This window comes from Linepithema humile, chromosome 1 (assembly GCF_040581485.1).
Source record: "Linepithema humile isolate Giens D197 chromosome 1, Lhum_UNIL_v1.0, whole genome shotgun sequence".
Taxonomy (NCBI): Eukaryota; Metazoa; Arthropoda; class Insecta; order Hymenoptera; family Formicidae; genus Linepithema; species Linepithema humile.
In genome coordinates, this window is record NC_090128.1 from 29,214,854 (window position 1) to 29,237,029 (window position 22,176).

The 22,176-nt window shown below is 34.0% G+C and overlaps 2 protein-coding genes across 2 annotated transcripts in view; both read left to right on the forward strand.

The window, feature by feature from the left end:
* Window positions 1–686: 686 nt before the first annotated feature.
* On the forward strand, window positions 687–2,596 carry LOC136999715 (A disintegrin and metalloproteinase with thrombospondin motifs adt-2-like). Its single transcript, XM_067354296.1, has 2 exons — window positions 687–1,048; window positions 1,104–2,596. Exons 1-2 carry the CDS (start codon window positions 688–690, stop codon window positions 1,706–1,708), a joined length of 966 nt encoding a protein of 321 aa, XP_067210397.1. The 5' UTR covers window position 687; the 3' UTR covers window positions 1,709–2,596.
* Window positions 2,597–9,663: 7,067 nt separating this feature from the next.
* wb (wing blister) overlaps window positions 9,664–22,176 on the forward strand; it is a 201,028-nt gene continuing 188,515 nt past the window's right edge. Inside the window, exon 1 of the mRNA XM_067347603.1 lies at window positions 9,664–10,753. Within this exon, the coding sequence (XP_067203704.1) occupies window positions 10,546–10,753 (208 nt within the window). The 5' untranslated portion in view covers window positions 9,664–10,545. The remainder of the gene's footprint in view (window positions 10,754–22,176) is intronic.

The following is a 22,176-nucleotide window of genomic DNA, read 5'->3' on the forward strand; positions in this document are numbered from 1 at the left end:
ATTTGTACATGCCTATTCTGGACAATGATGAGGATAAGTTACGGAATATGATACTAGCATACGTGAACCAAATTCAAGCTTTGTTCCATCATCCAAGTTTCGGTGCTTCTGTTGATATATCGTTGGTACGATGGAAAATTATGGAAAAACAACTGTCAATTTTGTCAAATTTTGTCAGCAAAGAAGATGGATTGTTCTCTTCGTTCTGCGAATACGCGACAAATCAAAATCCTCTAAAAGACAATAATCCCCATCACTGGGACATTGGCCTTTACCTAACCGGAATAGATCTTTATGACATAAAAAACGCACAAAAGTATTATGACACCATAGGAAGAGCTTATGTCAATGACTCGTGTACCCGCTATTTGTCGTGCGCCGTAGTAGAAATCGGTACTACAAATAAGAACACACTCTCGGGTTTTGCGACGTCTCTTACTGCTGCTCACACATGAAATCGGCCATCTGTATGTTTATGTATATTACTTTTACATATAAATTAAGTACATAATATTTATTTAAAAAATTTTCTTGTTAGTGCAACTAAAAGATAAAAACTATATAAGAAATTTTTAAGATTTTTATTTTTTAAGTATAAAACTTCTTAGAAACTACAATGTTTATAACATTATTGTAAATGAAGCATATTTCTCTGTAAAAATAATTTATTTGTTCTAAAGATTAGGAATGGATCACGATAATGACTCTTTTGATTCGACGTGTGCGAAAGGCAAATACATGATGGCAGATTTGCAATACCGTCGGGGCCAGATAGCATGGTCCGAGTGTAGTCGTAACATTGCGAAAGAACTGTGGAAAGTACAATCGTGTCTTCGCGATCACACAAGACAAGAAAGTCTCGAAGATGGATTGGACCATTCACGTTATCACAATTTACCCGGAAGAGACTGGACTGCCAAAGCACAATGTCAATTATTTTTGCGAGACAAAGATGCAAACGTAGTCACGTTGCATGATATTTGTCAAGTCTTACAATGCGAAACGCCTCACGAGAATAAATATTTTTTCGCAGGACCAGCGCTAGATGGTATGTTTTTTTATCAAATTAGATACTTTAGTTTTTAATTTATTGAATTTTTCAGGAACTAATTGTGCACTCGAGAAAGAATGTCGCAGCGGAGAATGCGTGCCCGTAATCGAACCACCTCTCCCATATTGTGAAGAAGATAACTGGAGTGAATGGAAGGAAGACTCCTATAAAAGCGATTGCTTGACAAAATCGAAAGGCGTGGTAATCAAACGACGTTCTTGCAAACATGGTTTTAATAAAACGGCTAGTTGTAATGGGCCATATTACGACGTGGTTCTGTGCAATGACTCCAGACTTTGCACTGAAGAACGCAAAACGATTGACGAATATACTGCTTCAAAATGCACTGAGTTCAGCTTGAAATTGAAAACAAAGTACAAAGTATATTTTAACTACATACCGGAAATTGGGCCAGGACAGCAAAACTCTCATGACGCTGGGAAACCGTGGATAGCCTGCACCATATACTGTCAACGAGAAGAAAAAATATCTGCTAAATATAGTATATTCTATTTCTACACACCACGTCAGGAATTGCTCGAATTAGGTGTCGATCCATACTTTCCAGATGGAACGTGGTGTCACGAGAAGAATGGGCAAGATTATTACTGCCGTCAGCATTATTGTCTGCCGGAAAATTACTCAATCGAAGAATAATTACCGAAAACTTCTTGATTTGTGAGAACAAGGATTTAAGAGAAAATAAAATTGCAAAACGCGCATAAGTCAATTTAAATCTGATTACTATTTGTTTAGTATGAAACCAAGGATCCATTGAGTTATCATTGTTACTTTTTATTTTACGCAGTAAATAAATTTTTTGTTAGCAAAAGACAAATTTATATGTGGAAAAATACGTAGAATTATCGACATTAGAAACAAATTCCATTCAAAATTCAGAAAGTTGTTAGTAACTGTAGAGAGAAAAAGAAATTAATATTACATAATTGACATGGATCTGAAAAAAGAACATAATTAAATTAAATTAGTGCTCAGAATTAATTCAGCATCTCAATCGACTTTTGTCATTTGTAACCTGCTTTTCTTTCTTCATCACGCGCGCCGTTACAGCTATAACCAATGCATTAAAAGTTGCGCTATCGAAGTAATAAGTGGGTTCTTCTGCAATAAGAATATCGATTACTTAATGTTCAAATGAATTTTATAATGAACTATTGAAATATATATTTATTACTTATACAAAATATTTTTTTCTCTATATTTATGGGTATTGTATTGAATTACGTATCACATGATTGGATATTTCTCAAATTATTTATTGCCAATAAAATATTTCTTGCTGAATTTACGAGCGTGTCACATAGCAAGATTTGCATTACGTTAGAATGATGTTAGAAGTGAATGATTTCTTATATATTTATTAACTCAATGTTTCTACTCAATATATATTTTTTAATAACAAATTTTATTTGACAGAATAAAGGTGAATGAAATAATAATTTAATGTCTGTCACATATGTATAATTTTTTTTAACTGTTCTTTTTCTTCGTTTAATTTCTATTGACTCTGAATTTTATTGCAACTCACAAGACATAACAGATATGCATAAACGACAAATTTTCATACTAACTTCAATTATCAACTTTTAGAAATCAAATTATTCACAATAAAACTTTTACGTTTTCGAATAATGTTACATATTATACATATTAGTGATAAATTACATTTGATAAATCTATTCCCAATCGTTAATATCGCAAATATTACTTCTGAACTTTAGGTTTCAAAAATATAAATATTTATACATATACATATAGCAAGGAGAGAATATACAATAGGTGTCGCACCACACGAAAGATATTCCTCATACGCCAGTTCGTGTTTCTTTCGTGATCATAACAAATATAACGAACGCGACAGTGCTTGTGCGTGTATATAAATTATTTGATTAATAGTTTATTAGTTTGAAATTGAACAAAAACTTAAAAAAATAAAATGTTTTCTTTATTGAAATTGATGATAATAATCTTACTGAATGAAACGTACGCGCATATTACACATAATATTGAAACAATATTACTGTCGGCATTGAATCCGACGGGCGCAATAAAGGTACGTGCGTTTTACAGTATAATTCTATTTGTTGCTCGTTATTCGAGAATTATCAAGTTTTTTCTCTAAATTGTCATACAATTTACAGATACCAATAACACTGAAAGTTTTCGGACGATTGATTCAACTGAATCTGCGTAGAAGTGATCGAATTGTATTGCCTGCGTTCGGAAAATGGAAATATAATGCGAAAAGCGTTACAGAGAAATTGTTTGAATTGAACGTATCAAGTCATTGCTTTTATTATCATGAAGATCACATCAGCTCTGCGGTTATCAACTTTTGTCATGAACATGGATTGGTCAGTAATATTACATGAAAAACAAACAGTTTTAAAATTTTCATGTGTTTACTTGTGACCTGTATTATTTTTCGTCTTATATACAATGACACATAAAAATTAAATATATCTTTTTAAAATCAGGAAGGATTAGTTTTTGTGGAAAACAACACGTTAGAGATACAGCCTTTGCGGAACGATTTCACGCCTATGTGTTTATTCTACGATTTTAAAAGACAATCTAATCTTTCATTTGGCAAACCTCATGTTATTAAAAAATCAATGGAATATTTTGCTGATTCAAATTTTAATCACTGGGACATGTTTAAACTAAAGCGACGTCACGTACGCAATGCGCAACAAAATTTAACTGTGGAACTTGCCGTTTTCTATGACGAAGCAGCATATAATACGTCCATGTCAATTTTGAACAATGATAAGGATAAGTTACACAATATGATATTAGACTATGTGAATCGTATCCAAAATGCTTTCAGTCGTCCGAGTTTGGATGCCTTTTTCAATATTACGTTAATAAGTTTAATATATCTGAAAGAACAGCAGTTAAATTTGCCAATTTCTGATGGCGACGCTAAAGAATTGCTCAATTCTTTTTGCACATACGTGAATTTTCTTAATCCTTCGGACGATAATGATCCGCGTCACTGGGACATTGGCCTTTACTTAACCGGAATAAATCTTTATGAATATATTAACCAGTGGCGTAGCTAGGAAAGAGTTTCGGGGAGGGCTATAGCTTTAATTTGTTACAAATTATCACTATTAATTAGACACATCTGCACGGTATATTACCCACACTTAGCGCGACCCAGAGCCAACGACGGGGACGTGATGGGTTCTGGCTCCATTTTACTTTTTTTTTGTTTTTGAGTAATTTTATTTTTTTTAATTTTTTATTTATTATTTTTATCTTTTTTTTGTTTTATATTTATATATATATATATATATATATATATATATATTTTTTTTTATATAATTTTTATGCTATGTTCACGACTTTATTCATTTGAGTTTGATTTTAAAAACCAAATTTTATATTTAAATTAAAACAAAATTGTAATAGAACTGTGAATGTTTTTTAACATTGAAATTTTTAACATTTAACAAAAAAATTTAAACGTAGAATGCCAATTTTTATATATTATACTCGTGTGAAGTTAATGTTATTACAATCTATAATTGTATTCGACGATTCTTTTTAGTTAAAAATTTATTAAGCAAAATGTCATCATCGACATGTAGTTCCCGATGAATGCTCATTAAAGCAAGACCAGTAAGTCTCGTTTGTCCAGTACTATTTCTTAAATAGGTTTTTAATCTTTTTAATGTTGAGAAGCTGCGTTCGACTGTTGCTGTAGAAATCGCTAAAGTTGCTAATATTTGCAGTAGTGTGTGCAAATTGGGCAAAAGTCATTGTCGGATCTTTATTGTATAAAAATATTAGATTTTATTTCCACGGAAATAAAATAACTATAATAAATAATAGTCGGAAACTATATTAAACTATAATAAAATAAGTCGGAAAAAATATAAACTCGATGAACTGTAAAGGTAGTAAAAGATTTTGACGACTGGACTACGAAGGAAAGCGAGGCATACGTTTCTGAGTGAAGCATATTAAATGCGTGAAACAGCATATATGACAGAAATTCACTTTTGTGATCAGCTATGAAATTATTAAAATTATTAAGAATTTCGGGGGGGGCTGCAGCCCCCACAGCCCCCCCCCCCTGGCTACGCCACTGATATTAACGTATTGCAACCGTATTACAGAACCGAAAAGAATTATGATATTAAAGGAAGAACCTACCAAGATGGCGCATGCAATCCGCTTTTATCTTGCGCAATAGTAGAATTCTATGATTCATCTGAAATCACATAGGGCGGTATTCATAGTCCGTTCTTATATTCAAGATCGTCTTAAGCACGAACTTATATTCGCTCTCTTCGTCAGACACAATCTATGTGTGACGAAGAGAGCGAATATAAGTCCGTGCTTAAGACAATCTTAAATATAAGAACGGACTATGAATACCGACCATAATCTCTTGAAGCTATTTATAAAATCGGAAATCTGTAAGTTTTCGTATATTAGTTTTACATATAAATAAAGAATAAAATACATTTTGTAATAAAATTTATTTAATTGTACAATTGCACAATAAAATCAACAAGTAAACAGTCATTATTAAAAAAAATTTATTCCTTAATTGTTTACCATGTTAACTATTACTAAATCATAAGATAAATAAGAATATTTCAATCAAATAATATAAAATAAAACATATATTTAAGATTAATAATTTATCTGATCAACAGTTTAGGATTAACACAAGAGCGAAGTTCTAGCGATTCGCAAAAGTACGTAACATGGTCCAAGAATAGTAACAAAATTGAAAAACTCTGGGAAACAAAAATGTGTCTTAGAGATCAAGCAAAAACAATGATTTCCAAACCGGAAAACATCGATAATGACAATGCGGGACAGAACTTAACCATAGAACTTGTTTTTTTCGACGAAGCAGCATATAATAAGTCCATGTCTATTTTGGACAATGATGAGGATAAGTTACACAATATTATATTAGCGTACGTGAATCGCATCCAGGCTGCCTTTAATCGTCCGAGTTTGGATGTTTTTATGAATATTACGTTAATACGTTTAATTATGCTGAGAGAACAGCCGTCAAATTTGCCAATTTCTGACGGCAATGCTGGCGAATTGCTCTTTTCGTTCTGCACATACGCGAATTCTCTAAATTCTCCGGACGATAATGATCCGCATCACTAGGATATTGCCCTTTACTTAACCGGAGTAAAACTTTATGAAAATGTTCTGGTAAAATTTAAAACGCATGACAGAGATGAGAAGAATTTTCAAATTACAGGATATACTTACTTCGATAGCGTATGTAAGCCGCTTCTCTCATGCGCGATAGCAGAACTCCGTGACCAATTTGAAGTCGAATACCCTTTTACTGCTATTCAGATAATCGGTGAACTGTAAGTTTTTAAGAACTAGTTTTACGTACAAAGTAAGAATACATAATATTTTATAAAATTTATTTAAATGTACAATTGTATAATTAGTCAACAAGTAAAAAGTCATTTTTTTTTAAATTTTATTCTTTAATTGTTTGTTATGTGAACAATTAATAAATAAAAAAATATTTAAAAATATTTCGATTAAACAATGCAAAGTAAGGCATACATTTAAGATTAATAATTTATCTGTTTTACAGTTTAGGATGAATACCAGAGCGAAATTCTAACGATTTGGAAAGGAATATTACATGGTCCGAGTATAGTCGTCAAATTTCTAAAAAACACTGGAAAAATAAAACGTGTCTTAGAGATGAAGCAAAAACGATGATCTCTAGAAAAGAAAACGTCGATAATACGCAAAAGAAATTAATCATAGAACTTGTCGTTTTCTTCGATGAAGCAGCATATCATATGTACATGCCTATTCTGGACAATGATGAAGATAAGTTACGCAATATGATATTAGCATATGTGAACCAAATTCAAGCTTGCATCATTCAAGTTTGGGTGTTTCTGTTGATATTTCATTAATAAAGTTGGTAATAATGGATAAACAGCTGTCAAATTTGTCTACTTTCGACGATGACCATAAAAAAATGATCAATTCATTCTGCGATTACGTAAATTTTCTGTATCCTAAATACGGGATTGATTCGCTTCAGTGGGACATTGGTCTTTACCTAATCGGAATAAATCTATATGAGTCAGAAAAGGAACGAAAGCATTACAGTGTTGTAGGAAGTTCTTTCGTTAATTTCTCGTGTACCCAGATTTCATCGTGCGCCTTAGTAGAAATCGGTTCTACCGGTCCTAACGCAGTCTCGGGTTTTGCAACGTCTCGTGCTGCTGTTCATGAGATCGGTCATCTGTAAGTTTATGTATACTTTTTTATATAAATTAAGTATATAATATTTATTAGAAGAATTTTCATATTTGTGCAATTAAAAAATAAAACTTCTCAGAGTTTTTAAGAGATTTAGTTTTTTAAAAAGTAAAACTTCTTAGTAAGTACAAAGTATTTAAAAATATTGTAAATAAGGCATATTTTCGAAAGTAATAATTTAATTGTTCAGAAAATTAGGAATGGAACACGATAATGGCTTTATTGATTTGACGTGTCCAAATGGCAAATACATAATGACAGATCTGCTATATCCGCGGGGACAAGTAACATGATCCGAGTGTAGTCGTAACATTACAAAAAATCTCTGGAAAAGAAAACCGTGTCTTCTTGATCACACGAGACGAGAAGAGATCGAAAATCAATATGCATTGGACCATTCGCGTTATCACGATTTGCCGGGAAGAGAATGAACCGCCAAAGCACAATATAAATTATTTTTACGCGACAAAGATGCAAACGTTGTCACATTGCATGATATATGTCAAGTCTTACAATGCGAAACGCCTCACAGGAATAAAAATTTCTTCGCGGGACTTGCGTTGGATTGTATGTATTTTTTGTAATTAAGAAGTTCAATTTAAAATTTTGAACTAAATTTTTTTCAGGAACTGGTTGTGCGCTTGGAAAAGAATGTCGCGGCGGAGAATGCGTGGCCGTTATCAAACCACCACACATTTTTCCATATTGTGAAAACAATAATTGGAGTGAATGGAAAGAAGACTCCTGTAAAAGCGATTGCTTAAAGGTTTCCAAAGGTGCGCGAGTCGAACGACGTTTTTGCAGACATCGGATTCACAAAACAGCAAATTGCAAAGGGCCATATTACGACGTGGTCCTGTGTAATGACTCCAGCCTTTGCACTGAAGAACGCAAAACGGTTTCCGAATATACTGCTTTAAAATGCACTCAACTTAGCGTAAAAGTAAAAAGACAGGGCAAAGAATATTTTAAGTACGAACCGTAAAATGAGCCAGGAAAGCAGGCCTCCCATGTCGTTGAGGAACCGTGGAGAGCCTGTACCATACACTGCCTACGAGAAGAAAAAATATCTGCTCAATACAGTCTATTGCTTTTCTATGCACCACGCCAGGACATGCTCGACTTAAATATCTATCCATACTTTCCAGATGGAACGTGGTGCCACGAGAAAGATGGGCAGGATTATTATTGCCGCCAGCATTATTGTCTGCCGGAAAACTACTCAATCGAAGAATAATTGTCGAGAGATTCTCGACATTATGTACAAAAATCTAACGATAAGATAAAATAAAATTGCAAAACGTGCATAAGTCAATTTAAAACTATTTACGATTTATTTAGTAGCCAACCTAAGTCCTGTTAAATTATCATTATTACTTTTTATTTTATTATGTAGTAAATCCATGTTTTGTTAATAAAGACAAATTTATGAAAAGATACGTAGAATTACCGACATCAAAAACTAATTTCATCGATTAATTAGATAAAAAAATTAATAATTATTAATTGTGATACTTGTGAAAAAAAAAGTATAATGCGGGGTAAGTATAATCGAATTAAATCAGTCCTGAGAGAGAGAGAAAATCAGTTGACCATCTCTCTTGATTTTTATGTTGCTTGCTTTCCTCTCTTTATTGCGCGCACTGTTACAACTAGAGTCAATACAGTCAAACGTTAGAAGTAGTGCTATGAATTAATAAATATAAATTCTTCTCTTCTAAAAACACCGATTATTTAAAGTTAAAAATCCTTGAAATTTTCAAAGAATTGTTGAAATATATTGCTTAAAAAAAAATTTATATTGTATATATATATCAAGTGAGCAACAGTTATGCTCAATTTGATTATTTCGAATAATTCATTCCAAAATAAAATTATTCTATCTTAACAATATGTATAATAAGCCTTCTAGTATTTAAAAGTAACAAATTAAATAAATAAATTAAATATTTTATTAATTTTTTTTAATTTATATATTTTGCGTCATAAATAGATTTTGAAGAAAATAAAAATATACGATTAAGTTTCTAACGTAGACGTCGAATAATTGTAACAGAAATATATTGTTAAATAAAATTTTAGAATAAATTTATCAAAATGTAGCCTTGATGAATGATAGTGACACATTTAATATTATAAATGTTTTAAACAAACAAAAACATTTTCCAACCTAAAACTAATTTTGAAATTGAAGAAAAATTTTTCTTGGAAAAAAACAAAGATTTAGTCTATTTACCTGATACAAAGCATGCGCTTTGCTATTCAAGGAGCGGGTGGGGTTGATCGACTAAAGCGAGACTGCAGGCTGCAGTGGCGCTTCCTTGGCTCAGTTCACTCGCGACGTTCGAGTCGTTCGTGTCGTGGTGTTGTTCGTCGTGATTTGTCTCCTTTCTTTCAAACGTATGGTGCTTTGACTGAAATGTCGAAGGATAGCTTTATTTTGCATGTTGTACGTGTAAAATTATAACCTTACTACGCGAGATACGTATCATAAAGTGTAGTGTTTTTTTTGTCATTTGCACGTAAAGAGCAAAGTGAATATGTGCCGATGAAAGATTCAATCTCACCTGTTGTCAAGAGCAACAAGTGAACGCGTGGTCACATGGAAAATTGCATCATCGAAACGGATTTCGATTTTGTGTACGAACACACGCTGCGGATTCCAATGCGATCACGTGATCAATTCGAGACGCTTACTTCAGATAGTACATATTCTCGTGCGGCAAAAAATAGTGTTGCAGCTCATAAAATATTTACGGAGTGTATTTCGTGAAAAATTCATATTGTGAGATGGTTGCGGCCGAGAAATAATCGCGATTTCGAATTTCCGTGTGAATCGCCTGTATCAATAGTAAACAAATTTACACATGCATGACGCCGGTGTAATGAAAATGTACGTGACATTGTTCTCAGAAAAGCAAAATATCGAAATCGAATATCGAAATAAAAATCGATCGAAATATTGTTTAGGCACTTACAATAATTAGTGACAAATTGTTATCGCGGTGTTCAAGACTTAGTCGATTGCTAACGGTGAAACAAAACAGCGATAAGTACTGCTTTTTACGTGCATCACAAAACAACAACGTGCGACATGGTGTAAACACCATGGTGTATCAGTGAATGACGACGGCTAAAGCGGAGACAATAACGTGCGAAACAATACGGAGTTTTGCTCTGTTTTCCTATTGATGATTTATGGACTGTGTGAGTGTTTTTGTCAATGGTCGCTTTTATTCGCTGGTATCAAGATATTGCGAGAACTCTCGTGGACCATGGCTATGAAGAAGGGGCTCGCGCGCAATGTGACGCCACGACGCCTTCTCATTGTCGTTTTTTCGTTGATCCTGTGCAACCTCAAAAGTATTCAAGCAGCTCACGGATTTAGACACAGCCTCGGTGAGTTTTTTTTTAGCTGCTTTTTCCTGGTTTAGTGTTCTTTTTAATTATGATATCTAAAATGTAGAAACACTATAGAGAGAGAAAATTTGTAGGAAAAGTACGGAAAAATTTGTAGGTTAGTTTGACAAACTCCGACAAATTTTGAAACGACAGATTTTGGAATTTCTTTTATAAATTTAAACTGCAAAATACTAATTTGAGAAAGTATAAATTTTTATTTTATATTAATTTCGGAAACTATTAATTTATATCATTATATGTCAACGAAAAACTTTTTAAAGAATTAAAAAAAACTGATTAAATATCTTATTAAATTTTAATACTATTAAATAATCAATTGATATTTTAATCACATCTAAGAGAGAGAGGGAGGGGGAGAGAGAGGGAGAGAGAGAGAGAAAAAGAAAGAAAGAAAGAAAGAAAGAAAGAGAGTTTCGAAATTAATTACTATAACAATCTTAATTAAATAATAACTAATAATTACTATTATAACAATCTCAAAACTACAAAATAATATTTATATTGTTGTTAAAATGACAATATCTTCAGTAGTTTTCTTGATAATATATTCATTGCTTTTAACATGCCATATCGCTTAGAAGAAAATTTCATTAAAAATTAATTTTATATAATATTTACATTAACTTAAAAATTGAGATATTCTATATATTACAAATCACAAATCACTATTTACGAAGTTATTTTGCTTTTATCTGAAACGAATATGTTCTCTATTATTATGTGAGACAATTCATAGTGTTCTCATTGTGTCTTCTGCTGTTTTGAATTTTTGTAATAGAAGTTGTGTATGTTGAGCAACATCTTTACTTTTTTTTTTAAAATGCAAATTACGGTACCTATATCATCGGTTATTGACGGCACAGATTTGCATAAGATGTAAATATTTTCACGCATACACGCGGAATACAGTCGTTTATCGATAACGTATTGAATATTATGTAAACCGTATGATGTGACAAAGCTTTTCAAAGATATCGCGGCTAAATTTCACTACTGAAAACACATTATCTGCTCTGGATTTTTCGAAAAATTAATTGTCCTATCAGTTGTAATAAAAGTTAATCTTTTTTACGATATATAAATAAATACGAGTAATTACTTTTAATATTATTGTGATATTTATAAACATTTTGCAGTTTGTATTTATTATTTGCGATTGAATCTGTAACTGATATTAGTATCTCACACAATTTTGTAGGCACAGAAATTATTTATCGATATCGCATTATTAATTCTTACACTGCATTGCACTGTCAAGATTACTCATGCGATCCACGAGTATAGCGACGCCCACGCAATGCTGCACAATATACTTATTCTCGACAATATTTCCCCAAGATTAAATCTCATGTGTGCTGCTTCTCGAGTTACCTCTCATGATAACGCGTAATCCTGTTTCTTAAATCTCAACGATGATTTCTGGCGCGATGCGAGACGAAAGCAATGTCGCGTCTCCAGCGTTGTGCGTGTGGTCTTTTAAAATATTGTTAAAAATTCCGACGGATCCCAAGCGACCTCGTAAAATGCGCGTCTGCTCCGAGAATATAAGTGTCAGGACATTCCGTAGCCTCCTCCCTCGGGGGAGGGCACTCGTTGCTTTATATTTAGCGGCACGGCGGCGACCGCGTCGAATCTACGGTACGTAGGGCTCATCGTGAGTGTGAACGCACCCTTTTACTCGTTACTCCAGGACGATCAAAGGCATTTTCCCGGGGATATCGATTCTTTCAAACGGCGATATCGCGTGAAACGTACGCGCTTGAACAGGAAGCAACAAAAATGCCGAGGGATAGGAGAAACGCATGGAAAGAAAGAGAGAGAGAGAGAGAGAGAGAAAACGCGCGAAGAGGGTACTTTTAAAGCGTTTCCGGCCGGAGTAATTTAATATAATTTATGTGCGGTTGTATTTTTCCTGTGGAGTGTTCATTTGCAAACGCGTATAAATAAAGAAAATTAGTACATAATGCGCGATTACATAGCATTATTGAAATATTTTATTTAAACATTTAAAAGCATCATTTAATTGCAGTTAAAGATTTTTAAAGATATAATAACAATTTCTTTCTTAAAAATAATATTTTAACAATTTCAAAAACTTTAAAGAAAGCATAATTTTCTTTTAATTTTTCTGTGAATAATTTTATATCAAATTTTGCAAGTGCTAGTAAAAAAAGTATATCAATCTTCAAAATAATATTGATTATTTGAATTATACAAATTTATAATTGGATTACAGATATATAATTTTTCTTTAAACAAAACATCTCGAAATTATATTAAACAACTTTGACTTTATTATTATAAATATGTATTATTATCAATTTTTTATATAGAAAGAATTCCAGGCATCAAAAACATCATTCATATTAAACTTTTTTGTTTTTTATTGTAACTTTTACTGACTGTATCATTTAAACGAAAATTTAAAAGGCACATTTGAGGTTTCTCGCGACAATGTATCACTCCATTCTAGATCGTCGCGTTTCGATGATGTTCTCTTCGACACTTCGACCGTTCAATAGTTCGTTTACGAGGTAATTAACAGCCGGTTAACGCCCGCGCGCGCGCGACCACAATTTGATCACCGAGAATAATTAACTTCAACGGATGCTTTTGTGTCATTTGTGTCCTCACTCTTTATTTTTCTTGCTGATTTTTCCCTGAACTTTTCCTTTCTCTTTTCGTCCTGCAATTTTCATCCTTTTAGGTTCTTTCCCGAGAGGTAAAGAACCGCATGAGAAACACATTTTTAATGACGCTTACGCGATGACTGCGCGGCTCTCTCGCGGCATCGATAAATAAAAATAACGCGCGATAATTAACGTTTGCCGTCGGCCGCCTCTCCGATACGAGATCGATCGATCGCACACGTAGCCGAGCTCGCCTGCGAGCCGCCTCCGATCCGATCTTCGCGATATCGAGCGGAGCGCTCACACCAATCCGCTCGTGTATCGCTTCCTGTTTCTGCAATCCCGCCGATCGACTCGCTTACCGAGCTAAACGGCAAAAGCAAAATTCCGTTCCGGAATATTATGAAATGTATCTTTGTGTCGCTTATATCAAGCTAGCCATCGCAAAAAAATTTGAATTTACTTCCGCTATTTCCTGCTAAACAGGACAAGAAAATTCAAAATGGAGCAACAAATTAGCACATAAATAGCATTAAATTTTTCCATGAGTCCAAATTTTTTTTGCGATGGTGGGGAGGCTAGCTTGATATTGGGTCTCCTTCTGTCTCGCCACGCGTATAGTATACAATATATAGCATGTAGTGTTTAATGTAAGAGCTATCACGTTACATTTTGTTTTACACTCATACTTAATTGGTGAGCTAAATAAATAAGTTTGTCTTATTTATATTCTTCCATGGGAACAAATTAGACGCGTAAAATATATCTGATAAAAATATAAGGTTTAAAATTTCTCAACAAAGCTTGATAGACAAATATACAAATTATAAAATTGCTACAAATATCATTCTCTTTTGTGTTTTATTTCATATATTCAAAATTTCACATAATCAATCTTTTATCGACATTTTTGTGCAATATATTTTTTTAGGCAAAAAAAGTTATTAAAATAATTAATAATTGGTGGGTAAAATAATTTTTGTTTTAAATTTATTTTGCGATATTTACATCAGTTATTTATTGAATATAATTTACTGATTATTTATATGCGTCCCACTGACAATAGGTAATATCTGTCAGAAAGATGCAATTTTTAACGTGGAAATTAATGCTCACTTTGTCATGTGTTTCTTTATGGGTCTTATATCCTGTTTTTGCGATTCAATCTGACTAATGATTAAACCTCCTGAAGCGATATTGCGTACGCAATCGTTACGAAACTTCCACTTGCGAAAATGCATTTTATTCTACGCACACACCCTATGCACATGTCTAGAACTTTACCTAGAAACCTTTATAATATTGTAATAGTATTATGTATCTATGCAGAAGATCTTACACAATACTTTATAAACTCTTATTTAATTTTTTATTTTTTAAAATATTTTTATAATATCCCAAACAAGCAAAATTTCTTATATCTATCTTTCACAACAAATATTAATTAATATCTTATTACAAGGACATCTTCTATATTGTTATTTCATAAATATCGGAAACAATACTTTGTGCAATCCGTCAGATCCAATTCCGCAATTATATAGCGTGTTCGTGCCATTAATATTGATGACTCAGATACGCGAAATAATGCAATTACTTCTCGTGCGATTTTCGGACAATATTGAGCCACGCGAGAGAAACGATAATGAAGCAACTGGCTGAATCGAATGAAGATAAAGGGATAAAGACGCCGTTGCGGTACCCTCGAGTGTCGAGGCGTGGAAGGCGGTACCCGGACTCTATCTAAACGGCGAAGATTCGCCTGAGGGGGGATCATTAATTTAATTAGTTTCGGGGAACGAGCGGAGTTTAATCGTTCGCTCTGATGGATCGACGTGAATGCTCGTTGTTCGCGAGACTCGAAGAAGCGGGCGTTTCTGCTTTAAGAGCCGCTACATCCGATCAGCGGTTATCTTAAAGAGCAGTTAACGAGGAAGTTTAAAGGAAAATCGATAGAACCTGATCGCATCAAAAATTTGTCTCGATACGTTGCTTCTCCGTGATCATCGGCATGACTCTTTAGAGCTTACAAAGAACAATTTTCTTCATTTAATCTACATTTGCATCTAATTGTTTGCAAAAGATATACGACATTTTTATTTATTTATTAAGCGTATCTCTTCGAAAGCTGTTGTGTTTTGATCAAAATTTCTAAACAATTCAGTTCTTTCGTTCTTTATGCTTGCATTTAGTATCGATCTTTAAAATTGATTTCGAACAACAGGTGTCAATTACTCCGGTGCATTGAGATACGCCAGTAACGACATAAACGATTCGCGATTGACGTTACGCAGCGCACCTGGCGCTTTTTGGGGCCGACACGACGCCCGTCCGAAATCACTGCGCCGTTCTCGAAATAATCTCATTCTCGTTCCGCGCGTGCTTCTCGTTTTGTTCCTGTTTAAATGCCAGACCGAGCTGGGCACGCAAAGTAACACTGTCGGCGTGTACGTGCCCGGAGTACCGAGGGTTTTGTAGGACCACGTGGGCGCACAGTCGAGCCCTTAAGGCAATGCGAGGCCCCGATCGTGACAAGGGCGATCCCCTTGAACCATGAACCGTGACCTTCGGGACTACCAAGATCCGTCGCTATTAATTGCTTGCTCTACATTTCTCAATGAAAGACAATCTCTTTGTCCTTGACAACGAATGACAACTTCAGTCTGTTTGAGAAACTGTTGTGTGAATTATATCTGTCAGAGCTATATTTTTCATTTACAAGAAGAAGCACTTGTTGGAGAAGAGAAATTATTCTATAAAATAGAAAAAATCGGTATTTTTTTATTAATGAAAGATTTTTATATTTAATTAAATCTAATTCAAGTGATATCATCTTTTCACGAGCATCGCAACGTTATTTCTTCGAATATTAATTGAATATCTATATTTTACTGCGAATACTTTAAGATGCTTCCGGCTTCGCGTTGGATATGCTAGACATTTAAGAGATATATCAATTATCAATGATGAGTCGTTGACGTGTTTTGCTGCTCTTAATTAGTCTGGACGAAATTAGTTCAAACGTGTCCGCCGGCAATTCTCTTTCGGTCGTTCGCTACCTAATCGAACGGCGATCGTTTCGAGACGACGAAATTAGCTTGTTTGCACATCTTCTCTTCCGCGATTTAACAAGAGAATATAATAATAATTTCCATATTGATGGCAATTATATTGCGCGAGAATTGATTCTCAAAATGTGGTAAACCAAGCCAAGTAGAATTATTTTTGCGAAGATTTTTAAATAATAATTGTACGAAGAAACTTTGAGAGAGCGAATAATATCCTGATTTGATATGTAATACATGACGCGGTCTTTAATTTAAAAAAGCAGCGGTCTTAAATTTATATTTAAATTATAAGGATGTGTCCAAAGAAAAGTGAAACAAAAGTAATCTAAATTTGGATAATATTGCGATTTTACAATATAAATTTTTCTATACATTAAAAATCCCTATGTTTAACGCAACAGTGATTGATTAAGTTGAAATACCAGTTTAATAAATAAATTGCGAGTAGTCGTATATCGCGATGCGATAAAAATGCAAAGCGAATATGAAATTGCGATCATTACTAATACAACATGATCGTGCCCACGCAGATAAGAATATGAATGGACGTCTACAATGATATAGTATGACTCCGTGCGCTGTGATGTGCAGCATGCATCTAGGAAAACCACGAACTCGTGAAAGACGCCGTTCTATTTTGAACTGCATTCAGCGAATTGATCATTCATTCGGTGGTAATGACCGATGTTCAGAAAAAGCTCACAAATCGATCATTTGAAAAGCCACTTTTATTATTGTAACATTAACGTTTTAATTTAAATTTCATAATATTATTAATACTGAATATAATATTGAATAATTAATAATGTATTATAATAATACGAGGGCACGTAATATTACCAATTTTAATTTCATTAAATATTATTAATAATACCGCGTAGTTTTAATCTTACAGCATTTAAATAGGGAATAATGAGTAAGCGCGAAACAGCTTGTGATAGGTCTTCGCACTCGACGGTATCGACATTTTCACCTACGTCAATCGCGCGCGCGTATTCACATGTATCCCCGGCTGTATTTCAATCAAGCCTTATAGCGCGCATTATGTCGCTTATCGAACCGCGGAGGCGACGCGACCATGAATAAACATGATTAATGAAAAACATTAAAGCGCCGAACGACCACTGGTGATAGTACGGTCTAGCGAGAGACAGAGCGGTTTGTGCGCCTTCGGATGAATGATTAAGTAACACAATACGTTACAAGACGAAGCATTAATGTTGCGTCGGCATGAATGAACGTAGATTTCCTTAGCGCTCTTTTTTTTCTAAAAATATCTTCCGAAGATAAAAAGAAGATGCATAAGTTATCGTTATTCACGACATTCTTTTGTTCACAAACACGTGATAATGTAAAATACATGTTTAGATGGAGTTACAGTTGCTCTCTTGCTTGTCCTTCATACAATATATTAATATCAATATTAAATTTCCGAAATTTTTCAAAAATTGCTGACATATGCATTATAATATGCACATTTATATCGCAAATAAAATATAAAAAGTTACGCAAGAATAAAAGCTAATTTAATCGATAAACGCTTTTATAAAAAATATACAAAGATATAAAACGTAAACAGGCTTTTACTGATATAGCAAAAGAAGTTGTAAAGTATATATACGTCGAGTTCAGGCCGATGGAATACAGTCTTTATATCCTCAGATGATGTATAGAGCGTGTGACCCCCTGGCGAGCTTGTGGGTCGTGTAATTCCTCTTTATAGTGACGAGCGTGACATCTTATTTTTTCCGATCGCAACGCGCGCGGTCGCCTAATGGATTTTATCTCGCCCGCACTTCAAAAGCGAATCGATTTAGAAGCTCGAGGATTATTTCGAGGATCGGTCTCGGTTTGCTGACCATCACGATGCCTCCTATCGTTTTATGATGAGCGTGGTCTTTGTTTATGAGTATAACCGTGATATCTCCATCCATTCTACCACCCGAATTCTTAATCGGGACTTTTATACTCGAGATAACCTTGGAAGTCCTTTTTCAATTTAAGTCATTTCAATATTTAACAAAAATGGTATTCGATTTGCAATAAATTTATATATTTAACTATGTTTATTGTACAAATTAAATTACGATTTTCGTCATTACAGTAAACATATTAATTTATTAATAAAAATACAAAAATTTACATTAATCTTTTAGCTTATAATTTGATTGCAGTTTTGAGTTCAAGTAAAGAATAAGAAATACTGTTTAATATGAAATGTTCATGCATTACAAAAGAGGAATATTGAAAAATACGTAATGATTTGTTGCATCGATTAATTCGATCATCATTCATGGATTAATGTCATGAGTTTCACTTGTCCTATCGGGTTTCATGAAGTCATTTGTCGTCCATCCCTCCGGCAACACAAATATTTTACTTCAAATGATTAACACTTCGTCGAGTATGATTATTTTTGTGAGATTACTAGGTTAATTTCGAATCGTTACACACAGTCATCGCCCAAAAATTGACTTGCGAGTGCCGCAGTAAGATACTTAAAATTTCTTTTTCCAAAATACTGTGATATCATAGTTCTGTTTACTTTATCTACAGTTTGACATTTACGCATTTTTATCGCGCAGTTGAATTTCAGATCTGAATTCATCACACATGAAATTTGTTTTATTTTTGAGAACTTAATATATTTGTGAACTTAAAATTCAAAATTTATTATTAACCTTTTGTTATAATTTTTTTTAATGAAAAGCATCTTCAATTAAAATTAAATTGAGTATTTTTAATTAGCAACAAATCAATTATTAAGTTAATTGTTCTAAAAAGTCGATGCTTTAATGCGAAGGAAAAGTAAGGATTGATTATCTTTGTAATTTTAGAGATTCCGAGATTTGCAGACTTGATCCAGAAATTCATAAAGTATCTTAAAATGGGAGTAGTAATAGGCATGATTCATAGCGCTGGGACTTGACAGCTTCGTCCGGCGACTGCCTCTGATTGCAATGTCGCATTAAGCCGGCAAAATCCGGGTTCGTAAGGAGAGCTATTTATATCTATTCACGACGAGCACAGTGCCGTATACTTATTTACTTCCTACACCATCTGGCTCCGGTAGCATCTTTCGAGTGCGTTTCTAGAAAGAATTAAAATTTGGTATACACAAAGCAGTATTCTCGAAGAATATTTCAGTGATAAATATTCAATTATCAGGACAGATGATTAATATTTATCATCTAAGCTATGTGTATATAGATAAAAGTATTTGTAAACTCTTAGAAAGATCTATTTTCAAAATTCTCAGCGTGTCAATTGCAGTGAAATATACTCCAATGATGATTCGAAATCACGTGTTTTGTTTACTGCACGTCGGAAATGTAAAGTAGTCGAATAATAAAGAGGAGCATCCTTGCACGTAAAATCCTCGCGCGCTGACCCGTTTCGTAAATAAGCTCATATGGCAGGAAGTCAGATAGAGTGCAAGTGACGCCCGTTTCTGCGTCTATATAACATAAAAACTCATTCGTATCTAAATTATTTCGCAATCATTAACGATTCTGTTTGTTTAACCAAATACGAATAAAGCAGTTGCATAATGCATCGCGTATTATCTTTAAACTACGGAATTTTAGAACACAAGCCTCGTGCAATTTTGACGTTAATATGCGAACGATAACAGCCAATAGCAATGGTGGCAATGATGAGGTGAGATAGTTATCTGCTCGTATCCCTCGCAAAACAGCAGTCGCGCTTTGACGGAATACAAATCGTCCCGAGGACACGCGGCAAGCTTGTCGATAGCGATCTACAAGATGCAGGTAACTGGGCGAGTAATCGCTCAAGAATCACCGTAAAAGGATACCCGCGCGTTATTGACGCGAATCGCTCGGAATATAAATTTAGCATCCACGAGATAATAATCACAATTACGATAAGAATGCTAATTTCAAACCAAATTTCCTTATATCTGGCAAATATTGCAGGACAATGTGGCAGGATATTAATTTTGTTGCACACACATAGCTCTCTGCATATAAATGTAAACTTTGCAATGAATAAATTTGCAATTTACTATAAATTTAAGTTTCTTTTGTGATAAATTAAAGTTTTGTGGTAGAAAATTTTTAGGCATAACGTATCTAGTACAATTTTTTTATAGTCAACATTTCCAAAGTTTCTCATGACGAGGTTTATTTTTCATCATTTATCTCTCCAATTGTTTTTCCGTATCGATAAATTTCGCAAAGATGCGTTTTCTGAATTAGCGACATAAACACCGCGAGAACGAACACAGGAATCTCACCAAAGTTCACGTGCGAGGACGCGTAAAATCGATAACCTGAGATGCTAAATTGGATGTTACACACGGCGGTAATAACCATCGAATTATACGAAACGACCGGCAATGGCGGTCGGTGCTCCTTCTCTCGGCTACGAAATTTCTTGCATCTGCAACACGGTCGAGTCTGCTGTGTGTTAACAGACGCGTATTTCACACGCCTTAAGCATTCCGTGCGTATAAATGTTAACTTCCGTGTGCGGCGAGCGCGTAATCGGCTCTCCCGAATCCAACGCGAAATGATCACAAAGCGCGCCAGCCAAAGAATATAATTACATCGTCGTTATAGCAGAAATGTATTTGCATCGCGTATTTTACCGGCGTGAAAAATTTAAGTAGTAGATGTTGAAACGTTTACTAGTTAAATACGTGCTTCGTAAACTCAGCTGGAATTGCGTTTAGATCGATGTTTTGTTACAAAATTATTTATAATTTGTAGAAAAAATTCTTTTTCATGTTCCATTACTTTTTCTCAGATGGAAAAATTTACTATAAATTTACTATAAATTTAAGTTTCTTTTGTGATAAATTAAAGTTTTGTGGTAGAAAATTTTTAGGCATAACGTATCTAGTACAATTTTTTTATAGTCAACATTTCCAAAGTTTCTCATGACGAGGTTTATTTTTCATCATTTATCTGCGAGATGAAATAAGAGTTTGTATTATTCTGATACATAAAAAGATGATAGAAGAAAGGGAATAATTTTCCTCACATTTTAATTAAATAATGTAAGTTGGAAATTTCTCAGAAATATAAGAAGCATAACAAAAGAAATCTTTTTCGCCTTTTTGCTTTTGTGTAATGAAATCCAGTCAATCAACGGTTGTGGAGTCAAACGCGCAAAGGCGAAGCACCTTCTCGCGTGACCATTCGCTCGCTCGCACGATCCTCGAACGAGGAGTCGACGGCGGTAGAATAAAAATGTCCATTCGGTGTGCGTTTCGATCTCTCGTCTCGGTCGTTCAACTTGCTCCTCCGTTTCGCCTTCTTACAGTCTCGCGCACGCGACCGCCCATTCGTCCGAAAATTGCACCTTTCAGATCGAGGGCGCCTACTCGCTCGCGCTCGCCTTTATCGTCCTGTTTTTTCCGCTGCCTCGAGGCGCCGCCGAGAACCGGAAACACGCCGCCGAAAGATAACTATAATAAGAATTGCTTGCACAATACTTCGGAGTACATTGCGGTGGATATCGAAATATCCTGCGTGACTCAACGTTTTATAATTTTATTTTCTTCGAGAGATCCGTTTTTCTCATAGGAAAACAAATAAATTGTCTCGAAACGTGAATTTGAGAAGTAAAAAGATGTAGCTCTGAAAACTTTTTTTTTTCAAAAGAAATTTACAAGACTTTAGAATTATAAATACTTACGGATTTTGAAAATAAATTAAATTTTTTTCGAATATAA

Bases quoted from the DNA above. Each gene is read 5' to 3' on its own strand.
- LOC136999715 (XM_067354296.1), top strand. From the start codon at position 688: ATGGATCACGATAATGACTCTTTTGATTCGACGTGTGCGAAAGGCAAA. The intron at 1,049-1,103 runs GTATGTTTTTTT...TGAATTTTTCAG, and splicing joins CGCAGGACCAGCGCTAGATG to GAACTAATTGTGCACTCGAG.